The sequence below is a fragment of the Acinonyx jubatus genome, chromosome C2 (genome assembly GCF_027475565.1).
Source record: "Acinonyx jubatus isolate Ajub_Pintada_27869175 chromosome C2, VMU_Ajub_asm_v1.0, whole genome shotgun sequence".
Lineage (NCBI taxonomy): Eukaryota > Metazoa > Chordata > Mammalia > Carnivora > Felidae > Acinonyx > Acinonyx jubatus.
The window spans coordinates 131,501,334-131,524,736 of record NC_069384.1 but is presented as its reverse complement, the minus strand read 5'-3'; the positions used below and the strand labels follow the sequence as shown (position 1 = coordinate 131,524,736).

Genomic DNA, 23,403 nt, shown 5'->3' with positions numbered 1-23,403 from the left:
CCCCTCTCTTCAGATCTCAGAAAAATGATCTCCACAACGAACGCTACATCTTGGAATTAGATTGCTGTTCCTCCTTAGACCACCTGACGGGCCAAAAGCTCATCCCGGAGTTCATTAAGAAGGTGAGCCCTGTGGCCAGGAGACAGTTGAACAGTTGTGCAGCACGAGCCGGCCGGGGGCTGGCCAAGGGCAGTTCAGCCACACCGCACAGGCCAGGGTAGCAGCCAGTGCCTCCTCACACCTGGGCCTTCGGGCGGCCCCACAGGGGTGCAGCACCCCCTACCCCCCGCGCCCCCCCACACACACATAGCTCGGGCTGACGATGACTCTGAAACAAGATGGCTTCCCCCCTTCCCAGTCTGGCGAGACCTTGGACCTTGTCTTTTAAGGCTGGAGCGGCATTCACAGCGAACAGGCCTGTGGGCCCACTGCTGAGACTCCTGCCAAACCCTCAGGGTGGTGGGCCACTCCCCACCGCCAGCCCGGATCCCACCTTCCACTTGTCCTGTGGGGCCTCATTGCTACGAGCCGCCTTTCTTTCCTAGTGTGGGAGCAGCCCAGAGCCCCGTGACCACTGGCATATGCAGTTACACAAGGGAAAATTGCCTACTTGCAGGGGAGTCCTTCTCTGCCCAGAAATGTGTCTGGTTTTGAATTTCTCATCATGCCATACGAGGTTCCCTGCCTAATTGCAGGGTTCACCTGAGTTTCAGTAGGACATTCACTGCAGAAGGAATGTCCTTGCCCGGACTGGGGCTAAGTTCACTCCTTAGTGCTTACCTTGTTCTCTCTCGCCCAGTCTCCCACAACAAGTGACAATTCCCCATCCTGGAGAGGTGATTATGGCTTGTTTGGGACTTCATCTGTCAGCTAATGAATTCATTAGTAAATAGTGTTGGCCGTCAACTTTGGGCCAGAAATACCGCATGCCTGCTTGGTGCTGGGACATGGAGAACAGCCGTGGTCCCCGCTCTCAGGCCCTCAGGTCCTCACACCTGTAAGGTGGACCCCGGAGGAGAGTGATGAGCGTTACCAGCAGGGAAGCAGCAGACACCGTGTGGGGTGGGTATCAGTGGGGGGGGGGGGGGGGTGTATCTCACGCTAAGACAGGATGAGGAGTTACCTGGTGATGGGGCTGCACAGGGAAGGTCGGGGACTCCTCCAAACAGAGCGAGCAGCATGTGTGAGGGCCCGGTGCAGGAGCAAGTGAGGGGAGTGAAGAGATCAGAGGAGCTCTGGGGAAGAAAAAGAGTGCCAGGGGTGAGAGCAGGGCCAGGACTCTGCTGTAAACGCAATGGAGGCTGCTCAGAGGATTTTTGCAAAAGAGTGAAATAATCAGATTGTCCCTTTAAACACCCAGTGACCCTTTTGCTGTTGTTTCCTTCCTGCCTCCCTCCCTTCAACATTGATTGAGTGTTCAGGCTCAACGAGGCCTTAGGAATAACCCCTCATGTATGGTGGCCAAGACCTGGAGACTGGGAGTCAGATGACCTCGTAGGTCAAAATTTCTGATAATTTTACTAGAACGATGCAGACTCTTCTCTGATGGAATTCAGGTCATTACTTAAGAAATGGAGGGATGAGGTGCCTGGTGACACTGTCGGTTAAGCCACCAACTCTTGATTACAGCTCAGGTCATGATCTTACAGTTTGTGGGATTGAGCCCCACATAGGGCTCAGCACAGAGCACAGAGCCTGCTTGGGATTGTCTCTCCCCCTTCTCTCTCTGCCCCTCCCCTGTTTGCACTCTCTCTCTCCTCTCTCTCTCTCAGGAAAAAAAAAAAAAAGAAATGGGGAGAAAGGCAGTTTTTGTTTGCATGTGCATAAGCCTGACAACATGAGTTTTTGTGTAACTTATGTAGATGCCTGTACACATAGGGCCCTCTTTCCTGGATCGATGCAGACAAAATGTTCTAATAAACTTGAGTAGGGACACGCTAGAGGTGGAACTTACCCCATGATCTGAGTACTGGGGAAAAACTGTTCTAGAAATAGGCTTGTAATCAAGACTCGGATACTTGGAATGTTTGTAGGTAATTGGGTAAGATGAGGATGTGAGTCTCTGTCCATACTTTCACATTTGCTCTTTTAAAAACATATGATTTGGGGGGGGTGCCTGAGTGGCTCAGTCAGTTAAACATCTGACTTCTGCCAAGGTCATGATCTCATGATCCGTGAGTTCAAGCCCTGCATCGGGCTGTGTGCTGACAGCTCAGAGCCTGGAGCCTGCTTTGGATTCTGTCTCCCTCTCTCTCTGTCCCTCCCCCGCTTGCACCCTGTCTCTCTCTTTCTTTCTCTCTCTCTCTCTCTCTCTCAAAAATAAACATTAAAAAATTTTAAAAAAATAATGAAAAAACATATGATTTGGGACTTTTGTCTTAACCAAGCCAGATCATTGCATGACTGTTACACTGTGCCAATATCAGGTCTTAAGGAGACAGCAGCCTGATTAGTGGGCTCTCAGATACTGGTGTGTGTAGTGTTTGGAGTGTAGGTAGACATCTGTCTATCTGTGTGTGTGTGTGTGTGTGTGTGTGTGTGTACATGCATGCATGCATATCAGTATCTGATGGTTCGTTTCATAGTAAATCATTGACACCTGCTTGTTCTATGTTAATATAAGAATTATGTTTTTAACATTTTGAATATTATATACTTTAAAAAGCCCACCATGCCATCCTGCTCCTGCCATACCCCTGGTTTTCAAACAAAAACCATTGGGTCCAGACAGACTAGATAACTTGCACACTAGGGTAGTACTAAGATTCCTCATGTGTATCCCAGAATCTCTCACCTCTGCTCGTCTCTAGAGAGGTGGTTTATGGTCATGGTCAGCAGGTGGAGGTACAGTTTCTGCCAACAACCCAGGGGTGTTGAGATCCTGCCATTTGTCCCTCGCCGTCCAGTGTAGCCGAGAGCTGGACCTGGAAGGATCCAGCATTTCTGGTCATTGGTGCTGGTTGTGGCTGTAGTTTCTAGGCCAATGGCTGTGACACCCGGGAGAAGAGGGACAAAACAATGGGTCTGGGCCTCCTTCCCTCTGTTCCTTTTTTCTGTTGTCGGACAAGATGTCTGGAGAAAACACCACTTCTGTGTGTGAAGAGCAGAGGGGAACTGAATACCCCTCTGTAGGATCAACAGCTTTTCCAGCTGATGGCAGAATTTTACACATGTGTAAATTTTTCTGTCATCGCGCAGGTAGAAGACCATGGGAGCTTCCTGGGAAGAAATACACCAAAAACCATTTGTGTCTTTTCAGTAAATATTTAATGAATAGCCTGGTCCCTATTTGTATATATAGAGAGTGGTGACACTTGTTAATTGCCATTCACTTAGGCCAAGATGAAGCTGTGTCACTGGCGGCTACAGCTTACAGTCATTACTTTTTATCTGGGTCATTATTTTGTGTGAAATAATGGCTCCTGTTCCTGTGACAAGCAGATCCGTCTTACGATGAGATGGTAATTAACTCATTTTGTCATTGTACCATCATACAGGATAAGCTCATATTCTCTGCCTATTAGAATTAAATTCAAAGTGATTAAATTTTTTTTTTCTTAAGAACAATGGCCCAGTATTATTTTTCCACTGAATGTTTTAAATTAGCAGAACTTTTGGATAGAGAACATGGATGGAAGGAGGGAAAGGAGATTTCATTATTTCTCACAAATGGGAAAAATAAAATCATCTGTATCTGTGTCATGTAAAATTAAGCTGAAGGTGCCATAATTCACAGCCCCTCTCCATCATGATTTTCGGCAGAGGGTGAGGGGAATTCTGTAAAGACAACTCTGTTCCTTTCAGTGTGGTCTAATGATTTCTCTGAGCACTTTGGCTGTTCAAATTAAATCTGGCCTACTGCATTTTGTTTTTCCCCTCTTGTATCCTGCTGTGCTCCATCCAACCGGCCCTTTATGTAAATTATTTATTATGGACCACAGAACATTTAAAAGGCAGATTTATGATCAGACTTGGAGAGACTGTGTGTTCCAAGTCCTAGAACTGAATGCTTCAGGGACAAAGAGTCTCAGGGCTCTCTGAGAACAGAGATGCTGCCTCTGCTGCCTTGAAACAAAGGTCCCGCCACCAGGTACCTCCAGAGCCTGTCTTGTGTGGCTGGTTTGTGGGGCCCCTTGGAATTTCCTGTTCTTCAGAGTTCCCAGAGGATTGTAAAGGAGACAGAATAATGTCAAACAAAGGGCTTACATGTTCATCTTCACATTCCTTTACATTCTTTGGAGCTTCTTGGGAAAGAGCTCCTATGTTTGGAAAACGCTTTGAAGTTTTCAGAGTCATTCTGGGTTGTGCTGCACGGTTAATTTTGGGCAAGAGGCCACACCGGCAGCGGTGTCTCCCTTCTAGACACGAGGAAACAGCTCCGAGAAGATGAGGACTTTGCCCAGGGGCTGGGACTGTTCAGGGATGCAGCCTGGGCAGGTCTTTCTACAGGAGCGGCCCCAGCGGGAGGTGGTGGGATTTGGGTGGAGCAGGAAGTTTCTGCGGCCAAGTGGGGAAGGTTTTGGAGAGGTGTGGTATAGAATGAGGGCCCCGGAAAGTGACGGCTAGATGGAGGGGTGAGGTGGATGGCGCTGTTTTTGGTAAAGAGAGGAGCATGGAAAGAAAGTTCAAGGCTGAGAGTCAAGTTCTGTTTAGCTGGGATTTGGGATGAACAAAGGGAAGAGGAAGGCTGTTCTGGGCAGGATTCTTTTGCTTGTGTGAAAACAGAGCCTTCCTCAAGCCAGCTCAGGTGCGGTAAATCAGGGGGGTTTACTACAAAGATGCAGGAATGGCCTGGAGCCCCTGTGACAGAATACAGAAAAGCCCTCCCCCATCCCCCACCCCCCCAAAAAAGCAGCAGCAGAAGAAGAAGAAGAAGAAGGAGAAAAGGAAAGGAAAAGGTTGGGCTCCCTGGCTATATTATATGCTGCTGGCCCATATTTATGTACCTGTAGGTTTATTTGAATTTTAAATGGGATTTCACTCCACAGAGGGAATCTCTGTGTGTGCCAGGCAGACCCTGTGCTAATAGGCTTTACACACACTATACTCTTAACCCTTATCTCACCCCCTCTGGAGGCTCATCCCTGTTTTATAGGTGGAGAAACTGAGGCACAGAGACGCTGTGCAGTTTGCCCAGAGTTAAAACTGTGAAAGGTGGAACTGAGATTTGAACCCAACCCATCTGACCCAAAGGGTGCATTCCTAACCATTTGGCCATGCTGCCTATTCTGTGTCATCCTCAGGAACGGAGAGGGGGCTGTCCCAGCTGGAGGAGAGATGGCATGGGAGGCAGACAGGTGAAGCTTTGTCTGGTACATAGAGATAGATTTTAGGACCTCTTGAATGCCTCCCCTCTGTGGAGGTTGGGTCTCTAGGCCTGGCTGCCCATCTGAGAAAGCCACACTCCCTGCCACTCTCCAGGTGAGAGACTTCAGGGCCTTTGCCCTCAGGTACTCAACTCTGGGCCCTGCCCCATAGATTCATTCCCTTTTATGATGGAAGGGTGAGCACTGACCTGCACAAGCCGCTCGGACCTAGGTTTGTCTTCCACTGGACCACAGAGACCTTAGAATGTAGCAGTGGAGGGGAGGCGAGGCAGACCCCTGCCTTGTCCTGTGGGGAACAGCTCATGGTCAGAAACTCAGTGGCTTAGATTAAGTTTGATGTGTTGCCCTTTCAAAAACCAAATGGTGCGGGGCACCTGGGTAACTCAGTCAGTTAAGCATCTGACTTTGGCTCAGGTCATGATCTCAAGGTTTGTGAGTTCGAGCCCCGCATCAGGCTCTGTACTGACAGCTCAGAGCCTAGAGTCTGCTTCAGATTCTGTCTTCCTTTCTCTCTGCCCCTCCCCTGCTCATGCTCTGTCTCTCTCTCTCTCTCTCTCAAAAATAAAATAAACATTAAAAAAAATTAAAAACCAAATGGTGCTTCTTAACATCTTGACCTAAAGAGAAGAACCCAACAGATCTTTAAAATAGAAATGTCTCCTTTTAATGAAACAGAATATCCCAAATTCCCAGGATTATGAAACTTGGCCATAGTATATAAATGACTCATCATTTGCTTTCTGTCTGATTGCTGAGTATTAGGGCCTCATTTCTACAAGTGCGGTGCAGAGAGTTTAATTTTAATTAGTGCAAGATGCTGATTCAGAATGAAAGAAGAAATATGTTAAAAGGCTTCCCTTACCTACACCCCCACCTACCCCCAAGCCAAGTGAATTGTGACATTTCAAAAAGGTGGATCTGGTGGGCGCTGGGGAGGAGTGGAGGCAAAATGGTGTGTGAATGAGCATATGCCCTCAGAGTGGAAGACAGATTGCTGGGGGTGGGCAGGGAAGAGGCTGGTGGTGGAAGCGAGGCCTTGCTGGAGAATGAGGGCATCCCGTATGCTATTGTCTCCAGAACTTAATAAACATTTGTCACGGGAATGAACAAATTAAAAGATGAATGCAGAGGAAAAATCGTTAAGATTGTGTCGTAGAAGGGGAGAGAGAAGTCTGATATGACACTCCAGTGACTGAAGTGTGAGGTAGGGTCCCTTGTGAGGACGGAGAACACATGGCATGAGGAACTATTTGGGGCCAGAGAGGTAATGAGATTGGGGATGGGCATGTTGGGACTTGGTGGGACACTCAAGGGAACATTCCAGAAGACAATTGTGATTGTTGGGCTGGAACGTAGGAGGAAGCTAGGAATGGAGCTGTAGTTATCTGAGGGGCAGACTCAGAGGCCCAGAGGGGCCAGGCAGGTAATGACAGTGAGAAGGAAGTTCAGGTGGTCATCTGGATGGCACATGCCCATCTCAAGGGGGCAGCCGCCACTTAGCATCAACTCATTGTTGCCTGGTGGAAATACGAACCCAGTACCACAAGATCTTCTGTTGTATTTTGGTTGGCTAGTTGGTTTTGTCTCATTTAGAGAAGCCGACATGTTTTTATTTTCTTACTGTGACGTCTCTTGGTTTTTCAATGTCAGCCAATCGATCAGTTTAAAACTGTAAGATCTAGATCAGTGTTTCTCAAATTTTCTGTGCTGAAGGACCAGTTTTTTGTTGTTTGGTTTTAGTTTTCTTCCAGTCCATTAAGAAGTGATACTTATGTAAAATACGATAAAAACATGGCGGCAATGTCAAATGGCTAGAAAAGTGTCTACATGCCTGCCCTTGTTTTATGTACCTATCTTGTCATGGACTGTTAACAAAAAGTTGGTGGACCAGCAGTGTGTTGAGGACCAACCACACTTTGAGTAGCCACTGTTTGAGGTGGCAACGCCATGGGACAGGATAGAATCATGACCTGAGAACTCACTTGTGCTTGTGGAGGGAAGAGACGAGAATACCATGGCTGGAGCTCTGGAAAGGACCCAGAGAAGGAAAACAAAAGAAAGAAGTTCTATGAAGCAAGAGGAGAAAAGGAAGAACATGATGTTACAGAATCTGAGGGAAGAGAATATTATAAGAGCAGAAAAGAGGTTGAGTTAGAACCCACTGAGTGGGTGGCCCACTGGGTTTGGCCACTGGAGGCTACTGGTAAATCCTGTAAGAGCAGTTTTCAAGAGTGGAGCAGGCAGAGGCCTCCCTCCATGGGTTTAAGAGTAAATAAGTTTGGAAAGAGAGAGAGAGTGGTGGCTAAGACAGGGTACAGGTGGAGGAAGTTTTGGTTGGCTCTCAGTAGGAGTTAAAAGCTACCAGTGGAGAGGAGAAAACTAAAGAAAGTCAGAGGTGAGTTAAAGGTAGAGGCAGGTCCAGGTGGGGTGAGCCCACAGAGTGGACATCGGCTGCATACAGGGGACTGGATGCCCATTCCTCAGGCTTGGAGAGGAGGTAGGAAGCCACTTATAGGCTTCGATGCTCAGAGTGGAGAGAAAAATGTAGGCCCTCCTGCCTGGAGGCCTCTGTTTTCTTATAAAGTTCCTCTCCTACCCCAGCCTCTCTTGATCTTCTGTCCCCCTGCTGTTTTCATTGGCCTGCGACCTTCCTGTTCTGTCCAGGGGACACAGTTGAAGTTAATCTTAGCCTGAGGGGAGGGAAGGGATCATATGTTTGTCTTGATCACTCCCCAAGAAACAAGACAGATTGTTGTGGTTCATTGTCTCTCTGCATGAATCCAAGATCTAGTAGTATGGGCCAAGATCCATTCATGTTTCTTTGAACAGATCTTTGAGGACCCCTATGTGGTAGTGTCCCGGGATACCTTAGTGAGCCAGTACAGGTAATGCCCCTGGTCGTATGAAGCTTACAGTGTAGCTGAGGACACAGACATGGAGCAGATAGTCACATGATGGAAGTAGAGTGACAAAATGGGTATGCGTTCCAGAGCAGAACACTGTGAGCGGCCCTGACCCAGGCTGGCAGTGCAAGGAGGGAATGGTCCATTAAGAAGTGGGGTTTACACTTCCATCTAATGGGTAATCAGGTGAGGGAGAGTCAGGGCTAGTGGTTATTGGAATGGCTTGGACACAGGCTATGAGGTGGGAGGGAGCATGTTTGGTACAAGGAAGAAGAAGGAGACCATTGTGATTTGGTGGCAGAGAGTGGAGGATGAGTTCTGGGGCTAGGACTCCCACGTAGGCTCAGGATTTGGATCTTATCCCAAATGCAATGGAAAACTATTGGAGGGTTTTAAGGAGGAGCTAAAGAATGATACCAAATGTGCACTTTGGGAAGAGATGTAGAGATTGGATTGGAGGAAGGAGCCAGTGCAGTTAGGACACTGTTGGAGTATCTCTTTATAGACAGTTAGAGATTGTAGCTAAGCTTACAGTCAGAGTGTCATCATAGTGGAGATATAGAGAAGTGGTTTGAATTAAGAACTATGGAGCTGGGGGGCCTGGGTGGCTCAGGTGGTTAAGCGTCCAACTTTTGATTTTGGTTCAAGTCATGATCTCATGGTTCGGTTAGTGAGATTGAGCCTTGTTTCGGGCTCTGTGCTGATAGTGTGCAGCATGCTTGGGATTCTCTCCCTCTCTCTGCCCCTCCCCCCTTGTCTCTGTGTGTGTGCTCACGCTCTCTCTCAAAATAAATAAACATTTAAAAGGAAAAAAGAAGAACTATGGAGCCTAAGAGCTCACCAGAGTGAGTAACAGGGTGTGGCAGAGACGGAGAGGATTGAGCTGGTGTGGCTATGCAACTGGATGAATGGGGTCCTTTGCTGAGATAAGGGAGACAGTGGGCCAGGACATTGTTTCCATGGTACAAGAGCTCAAGGCAGCCATCTGGGCTGGAGACACCAGCTGGAAAATGATAATTGAAACTGTGGTCATGGATGAAATCACTGATGAAGGAAGGGAGCTGAGCCCCGGGGAATTCCAGCACTGATTGCCATGCAAAGAAAAGAGGCAGAAAGGAAGTGGCTAAGAGGGCCTGGGAAATTCAAACATTGGGTGATGGAGGTCGAGTGTATCTAAGCAAGGAGGGGTTGTCAACTCTGTCAGCGACCCTAAGACTAAAAATCAGAAATAACCACTGATAATGTCATTGGTGATGTAGTCATGAGGCCATTGGTAGCCTCTGTGGAAGCTCTTTTGGTGGCCTCACCCCTTCCAGCACATAATTTACGAAGCCTGTTCCAAAATGTCTTTGGGTTATAATTAAAAACCACTGCCATTTATTCCATAGAACTCATGTTGTTCCTGTATTATTCCTAGGATGGTCCTGAGATTTCTGGTCTTGTGGGCTTTTGTTTTTCCACTTTTAAATTTAAGATGTTCTTTCTTTCCTTGGGCTTGCTGAATCATCTTCATTGTTCTCCTTAATGTAATTTTTATTAAGCAACTGAATTTTAATACCTGACTAGGGGATTAGAACTTGCAATTCTATGTAATTTTTAGCTTTTGCAGCACATATCACATGAAATAATAACAATAAGCAAACTTGTAGTTAAATCAGAAACAAAATTAACTTGGGATTCCTAAAAACGGTATTTAGATGTGCATAGAACAGAAAGTCGCCTGTTGTAGGCTCTGTGGGCAGCCTGTGGCCCTCAGACTTGCATTCCTTTGTGGTCTCTGCAGAGAAATTGCCCAAAGCCAAGGAATCAGAAAATATTCTAGGTGCTAGTGGAGCAGACAAGACTGGATGGAAAACAGAAGGTATACCGAGAGAGGTGGCAGATATATGCCACCAGATATATACCTGATATCTCCCTGTTTTGTTCTAGGGAGACATTCAGCCTGGGCGTTAACACTTTTCATGATACCTTTCTACCCTCCTGGCTCGCATTTGTCACCTGGGGAGGCTAATATCTCTTCCATCCCCACTTGTTGGTAGGAGGTTGATGATGCCGGGGCACACATAACTTTGCCTGAGGTCAGATGTTTGGTTGGCTGCAGGCGAGCCTGGGAGCTCCTGAAGGTGAGGAAGATGTGCGCCTCTCTAGGACATAGCAGTGGCCACGGAACACCTGAGATGTACTTTGCTCTCACAGTATTGAAGTAGGCCTCACAAGGAGCCTGGTGACAGATGATCCGAATGACCACCGGGTTCTAGTTCCCATGGCCTGCGAACCATGCTTATAGCAGACAGTAATGTTCCTTTGGGGCTGAAGGTGAAGCCAAAAAGCGCCGAAGATCTGGAGTTTCTTTCTTCTAAGCCAGCGTTTCTTGATACGTGCTCTTCCTGCGAGACTCCTCAGCAGAAGAGGTTCTGTAGCCCAATGTGTTTAAGAAACATGCATGTTGTAATCCTGTTGGAGGGTCATGATGCTCCTTAAAGGAGTCAAGGTTCTGAAAAGGTCTGTGGTAAGAAACTTCTTTACTTACTTTACCTCGGCATTTCTCGGCTATAATTTAAGAACTTTCCCCTTGCTTCTTGTCTTTCCCAAATTCCTATTTATATACCACCGTTGACAATCACAGATTGTTAGCAACAGCGGGGTGAGTCTCCTCTCTTTATACAGTGGGTTCCTAACACTGATTGTCTCCTAACATTGCACACAATGGCCCTTGCTCACAGGAGTGAAGGACTTTATTGCACTTTTTTGGTTCTCCTAAAATAAGTGTGTAAGCCCAGACACTTGGTATAGCAACTGTGTCTCCTAATCCTCACCAAACCTCTAAAGAAGGGGAAATCTGGACCAGAGCAATTTAAAACTCCCTCCTCTCTTTTGTCACTCCAGAAAGACGTGCTCAGCGCCTCTGTCATTCCTCTTGCTTTTTTAATAACAGACATAGCAATCTTCTAACACGTAGTCAGCAAAAACTAGGTCATTGGATTTGTTGACAGCTGTGGAATTCATAGATAGTGTTTGCTCTGTCTGGGTCAGTCCCAGCTTATCTGACCACGGTCTTTTAAAAGGACTGGTTTCCTGGGCATGTTTCTCCTTTTCTGCTTTCTTCCCCCACCCCCACCCTGCACTCTGCCATAGTTGTTAATCAGATCTTCAAATATATTGGTTTTTCCAGCTTTGATTTCTCATTCTTTTATCTCTCCCCTATAGTCACTAATCAAAACTGGCATTTTATCCCTTAGCAGTGCTATGGAAATACAGTGTCAGCCACCCATGTAATTTAAAGTTTTCTGGTAGCCATGTTAAAAAAAAGTAAAAACAAAGGTGAAATTAATTTTAATAATATGTTTTATTTAGCCTAATATATCCAGAATACTCTGTTTTCAATTTGTAATGAGATATTATATATATACATATATATATATATATATATTTATATATTATATTTTTTACAAGTGAAATATTTGAAATGTGTGTATTTTACACTTGTATCACATATCAGTTTGGGTGCTACATTTACTAACAGTTAAAGAGAAATGTCCTACAAAATAAAGTTCTGTAGGGGCACCTGGGTGGCTCAGTTAAGTGTCCGACTTCTGCCCAGGTCATGATCTCACAGCTTGTGCGTTCAAGCCCCATGCCGGACTCTGTACTGACACCTCAGAGCCTGGAGCCTGCTTTGGTTGCTGTGTTTCCCTCTCTCTCTGCCCCTCCCCCACTCACACTGTGTCTCTCTCTTAAAAATAAATAAACGTTAAAAAAAATTTTAACAAAATAAAGTTCTGTGTAACAGAAAAAAAAATTTTCTACTGCTTTAATTTTTAAATTTAAATTGAAGCTGGGGTGCCTGGGTAGCTCATTCAGTTAAGCGTCTGACTCAGGGCATGATCTTGCGGCTCGTGAGTTCGAGCCCCGTGTTGGGCTTTGTGCTGACGGCTCGCAGCCTGGAGCCTGTTTCAGATTCTGTGTCTCCCTCTCTCTCTATCCCTCCCCTGCTCACATTCTATCTCTCTCTCTCAAAACTAAGTAAACATTAAAAATAAAATTAATAAAAAAAAATTTGAAGTTAATTGGGACACCTGGGTGGCTCAGTTAGTTAGGTATCTGACTCTCGATTTTGGCCCAGGTCATGATCTCACTGTTTGGTTGGTGAGTTCGAGCCCTGCATCCAGATTGCCACTGACAGTGCAGAGCCTGCTCTCTCCCTCTCTCTCTGCCCCTCCCCTGCTTGTGCTGTTTCTCTCAAAATAAATAAAAGTTAAAAAAATAATAATAAATTGAAGCTCATTAAAATTCAATAAAATTAAAAAATTAGCTACTTAGTTCGCTAACCACGTTATAAGTGCTCGATAGCCACAGTGGCCAGTGGCTACTGTCGTGGACAGCATAGTTCTGTAGGGTTCATTTACTTAAACAGTTTTGGCTCTCCGTGTTTTCTAGTTGACTAATGTGTTTTTAGCATGGATTAATGTGTTTTTAGTTGACACAAAAAAATGTGGTTATGAGTCTTGTCAGCCACAAGGAGCAAGGAGCAGTATCAGTTGATAGCATATATTGTATAACTGAAGAAAATTTTCCTTGTGGAAAGATCTAGAACACAGTTTGGAGCCCAGTTTACAGCCTTTTAGGAATATATTTGAAAAATTAAATTTCTATTTATAAAATGAAGTATTAATTTAGTTGTACCTGCATTTTTAAAAATAGATAAAATATATAAGCTTGGGAATAATACTTTTTTCCCCGTGTTTACACTTCATGAAACAATTTTATTCCTACACTTTTCAGGCGTCTTTGCCTTCAGTGTCTTTATCATCACCAGAGTGACTTTTTGGGGCATCTAAACTAAGGTTTCAGCTCATCGTATGTACTTTCATCCAAATTGTTTGGAATTCAGCACTTTAAAAATTCATGAACGATGCTATCACTAGAAACTCTATCCTCAGTCAAAAATACTCATTCATCTAACACAAGGATAGTTGTGTTTTCTTATCCTGCTCAGATGTGCGGGAGAAATCTTGGTAGCAACCCCTTACTCTGCATTGCCCTTTTTAAAAAGTCTCTTTTTGGGGCGCCTGGGTGGCTCAGTCGGTTAAGCGTCCGACTTCAGCCCGGGTCACGATCTCACGGTCCGTGAGTTCGAGCCCCGCGTCGGGCTCTGGGCTGATGGCTCAGAGCCTGGAGCCTGTTTCCGATTCTGTGTCTCCCTCTCTCTCTGCCCCTCCCCCGTTCATGCTCTGTCTTTCTCTGTCTCAAAAATAAATAAACGTTAAAAAAAAGAAAAATTAACAAAAAAAAGTCTCTTTTTATTAAAGATAGCATAAATACGGGAGAGAACATAAATCATAAGTGTCGGTGAATATGCACAAAATGAATGCACCTGGGTAACCAGCACCCAAAGTTGAGAAATAGAACAGCCCAAAGCCCTCCTTGTGGCCGTTCCCCTCACCTCCCCCCACTTCCTCCCCAGAGATAGCCTCTAATTTCTAACACCAAAAGTTAGCTTCACCTGGTTTTGAACTTTATACAGTAGAATCTCTCATAAATGGCATTTTTTGCTCAACACTCAACACCCCATGAGCTCCATCAGTGTCCTGGTAGTTTGTTTATTTTCATTTGTGTATAGAATATTTATATTGCTTTTTTTTTTTTAACGTTTATTTATTTTTGAGACAGAGAGAGACAGAGCATGAACGGGGGAGGGGCAGAGAGAGGGAGACACAGAATCGGAAGCAGGCTCCAGGCTCTGAGCCATCAGCCCAGAGCCCGACGCGGGGCTCGAACTCACGGACCGCGAGATCGTGACCTGAGCTGAAGTCGGACGCTTAACCGACTGAGCCACCCAGGCGCCCCTATATTGCTTTTTTAAATGCACTCTTTAAGAAGCATGCTTATTGCAGCACCCAAAATTTTATTTCACTCCATAGGAATTATTTTAAATTGTTGTTAAATGTGTTTCCCTCCTCTTAAAAAATTAAGATGACTTTAATAAAGGTCCCAAACCAGCTTAGATCAATGTGTTTTAATTAATAAACCCTAATAAGCGCTTTGTTGTTCAAAACAAAGTGGCAGAGAGTCCTTGGATTGTGAGAGACTCTGTAAAATTATGTCAGTGTGTGAAGTAATTCCCTCTTTCCTGAGAAATAACATTTGCGGGCATAAAACCCCGGATATGTCCAGGAGATGCGGCATGTGATTATGTGTGGGGCTGTGTATTTCCCCTTCCAGCCTCCTTTGGAGGGGGATCATCATGTTATTGCATACTGGTTATTGCATACTGGTTTAACTCTCAGCAGGGGAGATCATTTGTATGGCCCTTCCTCCCCCTAGATATCCGCTTGGCTAACTTCTTCACTTCCTTCAGATCTCTGCTGAAGCTCACCTTCTCAGTGAGCCCAACCACCCTGCCCACCATTTGTAAAAGAGTGATTTTTTACACTCTTTTTAAAAGTGATTCCCCTCACTCTTCTCTATTTCTCTCATTTGTAGCTCTTTTTGCCTCCTAGAGATATTTTACTTATTGTTACTTAGTTATTCTGTTCATTGTTTCTTGTCTCTTGTTTCCATGCCAAGAAGAGTGTAAGTCAGATAGCAGATGCTCAGTGAATATTTACGGAATGAAAAAGTGAAAGCCCATGGATTTCTGAGGCTTGAACAGAAATTCAGAGTTGTGTAGACAGATACTTTCAGAGGTAACGTGATGAAGATAAAGTAGACAGACGTTCATACATTTTCTTTTTCCTGTAACTTGCAGTAGCTTTTTCCAGAGTTCAGGGTGTTTGAAACCTGTTGAGTAAACTCTTTCTGGAAGTGATTTGTGAAGGTTATATGTCACCCATTTCTACCTCATACTTCTCAGCAGACACGTTTACAAATATGGAAATTGCTGTTATCACCAGGAAAGTTTCCAAAGTGGCATGCATGCATATATATGTGCATATATATATATCTTTCTTTATGAGATGGAACATGTTTTGAGTGCTAATTATGCACCGTCAGTGAACACATGTGGTAGCTGACAGGTTCACAGCACAGGTTGAACTTCCCCGTCTGCGTTGTTCAGAGGTGCTGAATGTCCCCACTCGGTGAGACCTCCTGTCTGCCAGATTTGTGTGGGATCCAGCACAGACAATGAACGTGGGAATTTGGACTAACCTCACAGCATGTGGAGGGTGGGATGTCTCATCTGAGAAGTGGGGTTTATCCTGGCAAGCAGTTAAGCTGATTGCTGTATCTTCCCCCGAAACTGGAAGGTTTTGCTTTTATTGCTTGAAATTATGTGGAATCTTTTCTGAGGGTCTTTGAGAGCCAGTACGATAGGATCACAACCCATGTTAAGGTTTTCTCCTTTCTGCCTTTGGGGAGAATTTCCACTCAGAGAGCCAGTCCCGTTAGGATTAGTCAGCAGTGGAACATGGTGTGGGGAGGGACGGGTGGTGGTGGTGGTGGGAAGCACTTGGACACAAAAATTCCAGAATTTTCTCCTGATTCCAGTAAAGGAAACCTGCTGCTTAACTGACAGTCATTTAGGCAAGACACATCACTTTCTTGAATTCTTTGTTCTCTTCTCCGTCAGATGAGGCTTTTGCACATGGATAATCGCTAATATTCTGTGATTCTATGGTAAAGCCATAGAATTATTTGAATTATTTCTCCCTCATCAAAGAGGCTTGTTTGACTAATTCAGGTTTATGATGGTGGCATGCTGGATTTTAGCACCACACATCCTCATTTTGTAAATTCTGCTGGGCTCATTTTAGTATTCCCTGTGCTCTTCATCCAGTAAATCGATGTTTGTTGAGTGATAACTATTTTCGTCTTGCCCCCTTCACTAATAACTGTGATTGGAATTTAAATCAGGGCTATTATTTTTTTGTACGTTCTTTTTTCTTTTTATGAGGTTAGAAATAAAAGTTGCCTTCTAAGATTCCAGTGAAGAAAATATGTTGTGAGGAAAATCCAAACTTCAAATGATTCACTTGTTGGATCACTTCTGACTTAAGTGTTTACAGGACTAAAGAACAAGAGAGATTATCACTCTGTGGGTGGTGCTGTAATCTATAAAAGTAACACAAGATATGTATATTTGGACAAAAGGCCAAAGTACTTTCATAACCAGTTATTACACATCTAGTCTACGCAATAAGTGAAAATAGATAGAACCAAAGTTTCCCATCTAATTAGTTACTTCCCAATCTGTATTTTCATTCTGTTAGCCTTACAGTAGTATTCTTAGGTATTGAAAAAGTAGTTGGTGGGGGCATCTGGGTGGCTTAGTCGGTTGAGGTCTGACTCTTGGTTTCAGCTCAGGTCATGATCTCACAGATTGTGGGATCCAGCCCCGGATCAGTCTCTGCACTGATGGCACGGAGGCTGCTTGGGATTGATTCTCTACCTGTCCTTCTTGCTGACCCCCATGTGTGTGCTCTCTCTCGCTCTCTCAAAATAAATAAATAAGCTTAAAAAAAAAGAAAAGGTAGCTGGGGATGATGGGTAGGTAATTTGATGGGGTATTAGGGATGTTATTGTTTAGCACTCTTATTGGTGGCAGTGATAGAGCTGGTATGTTGGTGGGGGTAGTGGGGTCGTAGGGATATTATTATTTTTCCAGTTTTATTGAGATATAAGTGACAATACTTTGTTAATTTAAGGTGTACAACATGATGATTTGAAATACCTACATATCGTGAAATGGTTACCACGTTAAGGTTATTTAGCACATCACTTCATGAGATCTGAAACTCTTTTTTGTGATGAGAATATTAACATCTTTTCTCTTAGCAAATTTCAGTTATACAATATGTACAGTTTTGTTAACTATAGTCACCGTGGTGTGATTACATTTCCAGAATGTATTGAGCTTATAACTGTACATTTGTACCCTTTGGCCACCACCTCCCCATTTCTCTTACTCACCCTGAACCCCTGGTAACCATCATTCTACTGTTGCTGTGTGTTTGGCTTTTTGAGATTTCACATGTAAGTTATATCATACAGTATTTGTCTTCTTTTATCTGACTTCTTTCACTTAGCGCAATGCCCTCAAGGTCCATCCATGTTATTGCAAATGGTAGGATTTCCTTCTTTTCAATGGTCGAGTAGTGTTTCATTGTATACATATACCACAGTTTCTTTCTTTGTTTAAAGTTTTTATCTATTTATTTTGAGAGAGAGAGAGAGAAAGAGAAGGAGTGTGTGAGCAGGGGAGGGGCAGAGAGAAAGAATCCCAAGCAAGCTCTGAGCTGTCAGCACAGAGCCCAGTGCAAGGCTGGAACCCACAAACCATGAGATCATGACCTGAGCAGAAACCAAGAGTCAGACACCCAACCAAGAGTCAGACACCTGAGCCACCCAGGCGCCGCCCCCCCCCCCCCCCCCCGCACAGTTTCTTTAAGTAGGGTTATTGGTGGAGGCAGTAAGGATGTTACTGGTGGAGTGATAAGGATATTATTGAGCAGAAGGCAGTCAAAGAAGCTTTTATAAAGAAAGCTTATTCACAGAGGAGAAGGTTGGGATATGGAGGGTACAAGGAGTAGAAATCAAAAGAAAATACCTGAAAACATGGAAGAAACTTTAAAAGAAAGTGTTTAAATATATTCCTGGTAGAAGTAAAGTTAGTTTTTGTTGGAACTCTTTATCATTCAGTTGGTGTAGAAACTCTGATTTCAATGACTTCCCGTTTTGAATGAGAGATGTAGCTGCTACTCTGACTCCCTTCTGAGACACTCCCCAGAGGGCAATGGAAGATTCTCTTTACGGCACCTTAAGAATAACACAGATGGATTTTTTTCCTACGCCTCAAGCACAGAGGTCTCTACAACCCCTTCCGACTCTGATGGTGCCCGGGAATGTGGGCATTAGTCTGTGTCGCTCTTGAATGGTAAAACATCATCATTAATTCACATTCTGCACATTTGTAACTTGTGATAAACAAGAACTGAGCTTGTGTCTGTAGGTTTGCTCAGCCGATTAATAATGTAAGGCACGCTGCAGGGGCGATGCTTCCCTCAGAGTACCTGCCTAGTGGTAGCAGTTCCGAGGCATCATCGTCACAAACTGAGAAGCTAATTACAAACTGTTCTTACCTCTCGACTAAAGCATATCCCTCGAGGCCCACTCCTTGGAAGTATTCGTGTTATCCTTGTTTACATTTCTGCATATTGAGAGTGCTGCCAACTGCATCCTTCATGAAGGATGGAGATTTTACTTTAAGACATTACTATGGTCTGGTGTCTTCCCATGGGTATGAGTTGGTGAGGATTGCTGTATTTTAAGAGGTTGTAAATTGCTGTGTTGTAATGAACTACCCCCAAACATAGAGATATAAAACAAGTCTTTTATTTTGCTCATAAATCTACAACTTGAGCAGGATTTGGCAGGGGTGGCTAATCTTTGTTCCATGCGATGTCAACCGGGCGGCTTGGCAGTGGCTGGGGGTCCACTTTCGAGAAGGCCACTCACATGGCTGACAAGTTGTTGCTGGCTACAGGCCTCTCCACAGACTCTTGGACTCTTGGACTTGGACTCCTCAAAACAGGATGGCTGGGTCCTAAGACCAAACATCCCAAGAGAACAAGGTGGACATTCATGGAATTTTTACGACCAGGCCTCAAAAGTCACATAGCACCCTTTTCACCTCACTCATTGGTCAAAACCATACGGTTCAAGTAGAGGGGCATAGACTCTACTTCTTGATGGGGGAGGGGCAAGGTTCCAGCAGATAGTTTGGAATGAGAAATACTGTTGTGGCATAGAACGCACAATCTGCCACATACATGAATTCAGACATGCTGTTTTCATTCTACTGGGAGAGAACTTTGAGACCATGCTAGGGCAAATATGGAATACATAAAAAATAAAAAGGAAGGCAAGAAGTGGAATTGAGTATTGAATATAAGGGTCATTGGACATTGAAAATAATCTTTAAGTGTAATTCTCAACTGTTGTAAATGCAAAGCTCCATTCCTCCCCCTTCAAAATAAATCCTATTTGTTACTCACAGAGATCACATGTCTTCGTGAGATCTGAAACTCTCTTAAATCATTTCCATCTTCCAGAAGAACCGTCCCAAGGTTCTCCAGGGTATTTACAAAGGAACAATAAAACATTCATTTCTTTAGCACATTGTAATGAAAACCATCCCCAAGTACTTAGTTTAACTGCTCTGTTTACCATGGGGGTTTCAAATGCCATTAGGACCGTGTTCTATTTTTGTTGGTCTGAAGTCATGGGAATAGAAAAGGATTTTTTTTTTTTAACCAAGAGGTAAAGCTAGGATAGCACTTGTCCAACCACACCATCTCAACATTTTGTTAAAGTGCCTTTCATTAATGTTTTGAAGGCCTATGTAAATCAGGGAATGGTTGGGGGAAAAAAAATCACAAATACTGGATGTTAAAGCAGTGTGGTGTGAAAGGAAACATCTGTTCTTGGTTAAAGTTCTTTAAACTTACGTTCTTTTGCCTCAGTCATTTAACTGTGGTGCTGAGATTTGAGTTCCATGAAGACTCTAAAACTGGTTTTCCAGAACATTCTCAGGAGTCTTAATAAGCCTTTGAAGTTCTTTGCCCCTAGCCTAAAATGCCAGGGTCACTGGCATTACCGAAGTATAAAACTGGGATTGTCAACCTCAGCGGCTCCAGGATTCTGAATTCTAGCTGTTTTGTTTCATTTTGTATTTTTAAAGAAATGCATGATCTTGTGTTAGGTAGTTCCTTTAAGAAAAAAGGCTCCAAGGAATGCCCAGTTATGAGGCATTTTTTACCTTGATAAGAAGCACTGATATGAACAATTTGTTTGTTACTATATGTTTTCTTTTGCCTGAGGGGAAGATTGACCTGGTTTGTTAAGAGATGGGACTGGAAACCCAAGGGTTGCAAGTAATTTTATTTTAACAGTTGCTTTCTTAAGATGTACTCCTGGACTTGTAACCCCTTAATTTCTCTAGGCTTCAGGTTTTTTTCACTGTTAAAATGAGATGAGTAACAAATGATGTGCAGATTTTCAAAATCTCAAATGAGTGTTATTTGTAAAACAATATTAGTCCCAGATGGATAGTTCCTGAAATTGTAGAGTCAAAGACGCTCCACTTAGAAGTAACCTGAGATGCTGTAAATTTCACCTCTTTCCTATTCTTCCCTTTAATGGCATTTGGTGAGGATTTACGAGGTACCAGAAACTGTTTCAGATGCTGGGGACGTAGTAGGGAACAAAATAGAGTTCTCACAGAGAACTCATTCCTGCCCTCACAGAGTTCTCATTCAACTGGGAAAAACACTAAGTTAGTAAGAAAACATTTAGAAATAAGGGATATGATAAAAATTAAGGAAAGAGATAATGCTGAAATATGTCCAGGTGACCATTTTTAGACTGGGATTTCAGGGAGAGCCATAAATGGGAAGAGGGGATCCTGGTAGCAAGGAGAATCCTGTCGTGGGGAGAGTGGGTGGAACAGCATTTCAAACAGAAGTTTCTGCTTAGACCGAAAGGGGAGGAACTTTGAATGGTAAAAGAACAAAGGCTAGGGAAAGTAGAGAGGTCTGAACAAGGCGCGGGGGTGGTCACCCAGGGGGAGGACAGGAGCGCTGGCTAGAGGTGGAAGGAGGGATTACAGGTCAGCACAGTGTCCGCTTGTGGTCTAGATGGAAGACCTTAAGCCTTCTTTGTTGTGACCCTGCACTGATGGGATGATTTGACATTGTGGGAGGGGCCAGGCAGAGGAAGCCAAGGATGTAATACCAGGAGTGTGATGGAAGAAGCAGACCACATGTTGGGCAGGGAAGGATGAGAAAGAGGTCATTCGAGTCTTCTTTAAAGCAGCTTTCTGGGTCTTCACTGCTGGTCATGTTTAGGTGACCATGTGCCTCGTTTCCCTTGGACAGTTCCAACTCATCCCTGTTATCACAGCATTATTATTCATAATTTCACCTTTTGTTTTCAAAGTGTTCTTGTTTGGATGATTGCCAGTTGTTTAACACATCAGAGTCCTGAGGTACAAGGCCTTTTAGTCGACAGACTGCTGTCTCTACTTTCGGTCTCCCATCCACCTTTCACTCACATCCTTTCCCAGGCAAGAGTAGCTCTTAATGACCTTTCCCACAACCTCTGTGGTGACTCCCAGGCCCTCAACCACTCTTTGTGCCTCCTGTCTGCTCATTTCTGTTACCACCAACCCCTGCCTCGATTCGTACTACATCCTGTGGACAGATTAATTTTCCTTGGGAGAAACATGATTATGTCACTGCTGCTCTGACACCGTGATGGTACCTCATTGCCTACAGAATAAAAAGTCCAGACTCTAAAGATTCAACACTCTTCATGATCTAGCCCTGGTATTTCAAAATGTGGATTCGAGTATAGGATATAGTATAGACAATATAATGCTGAACGGTATAATAGGTAGGAGTCTGGAACCAAACTGCCTGTGTTTGAATGCTACCTGCCATTTACTAGCTGTATGACCGAGGGCAACCTGTGCAACTTCTCTGTGCCTCAGTTTTCTAATCTGTAACATGGGGCTAAAAAGGAAAATCTACTGTTATTGTTGCTATAAGGATTACATGAGTTAACTCCTGTAAGGCCCTTAAAATAGTCTGTGGCACACCGGTGATCACTCAATAAATGTAAGCTTTTGTAATTATGGATTTTCTGTGCAGGCATAATGAGCATTTGCTCTTCTCTACATGATCTATGACACTTTCTTACCTCTTCCTGTTGCTAACCTTTGTTCCAACAATCCAGCTGTATTACTTCCATGGGAGCTACCATGCCCCTGGCCAGAGCTGACTGGCCCAGAAGTGGATACCTGACATAAGCTGGACCAATCAGAGCCCTTCTCTGGGATCTTTCGCAGTGTGTAACTAGGAAGTTTGGACACTTCATCTCTAGTTGCTAGACTGTAAGCAGAAAACTCAGAATCTGACAATGATCCTATTTCCTGCCACACGGAGAAAATCTGTCCTAAATAAGAAAGAAGAATGATGCTAACAAATAAAGACAAGTAGGGAGAAAACTTGGAGAAAGTTTCCTGACTGTGCTGAAGACACTGGCTCCAGGTCTTCCTAAGGTCCATCTCTGGCCCTATTTGAGGCCACTTGGCTGCTATTTGAGATACCACTGAGTCATTCCTCGTATATAGGCCTTTCCTTGTGTACCTCCCTTTTGCATCTTTGACTTAGACTTTTGACAAGTTGGAGTCTTCTAGTGGGTTGGTTTTCAGGAGGCACCATAGCTAATTGAAGATCTTTGAGGAATAGGCATTAAACAGCACATCTCTCTGTTCTACTGATTTCTAACTCCCATGCACTATAATTTTAATGAATTGTGAAATTATAGGCACCCTCTATATGAAAGGAGTCAATTAACACAGATAATGAAGGCCAATAAAAATCCTTTTGTCAGAAATGCCTGCCCTGAAGGGAGCCACCAAAGAGGATGGATCCATTCTCTACTACCACCAGCACACTGGGCTCCACCTCTTCCTTTTGTTTTAGGGAGTTTGTAGTTTTCTGGGTTCTTTCAGAATTTTCCAAGCCTCCCACCAAATCACCCCTAATAGCAGAGGAAGAATAAAGGCACCTCTTCCCCCCCAACCCCAGCCCTGCCAGGGCAAGGGGTGGTCCTTCAAACTGAGCATAGATAGTCTGAGAAGGATTGAACACATTAACTCTTCCAGGGTCTCGAAGTTACCCTTTGAGTTGGACACATACTAAATTCAAGAGGGCAGGGATATGGGAATGCAAGCTGGTGAGGCCACTCTGGAAAACAGTATGGAGGTTCCTCAAAAAACTAAAAATAGAATTACCCTACGACCCAGCAATTGCACTACTAGGCATTTATCCACGGGATACAGATGTGCTGTTTCGAAAGGACACATGCACCCCCATGTTTATAATAGCACTATCCACAATAGCCAAAATATGGAAAGAGCCTAAATGTCCATCGATGGATGAATGGATAAAGAAGATGTGTTGTATATATACAATGGAGTATTACTCGGCAATCAAAAAGAAATCTTGCCATTTGCAACTACGTGGATGAAACTGGAGGGTATTATGCTAAGTGAAATGAGTCAGTCAGAGAAAGACAAATATCATATATGACTTCATTATATGAGGACTTTAAGAGACAAAACAGATGAACATAAGGGAAGGGAAACAAAAATAATATAAAAGGAGGGA

General features: G+C 44.1%; 1 protein-coding gene across 3 annotated transcripts in view; it reads left to right on the top strand.

The window, feature by feature from the left end:
* The window catches only part of RFTN1 (raftlin, lipid raft linker 1), a 207,347-nt gene that overhangs the window by 108,763 nt on the left and 75,181 nt on the right, over window positions 1-23,403 (top strand). For all 3 annotated transcript variants that reach the window (XM_027061902.2, XM_027061901.2, XM_027061900.2), the window contains exon 4: window positions 14-122. In XM_027061902.2, the coding sequence (XP_026917703.1) occupies window positions 14-122 (109 nt within the window). The remainder of the gene's footprint in view (window positions 1-13; window positions 123-23,403) is intronic.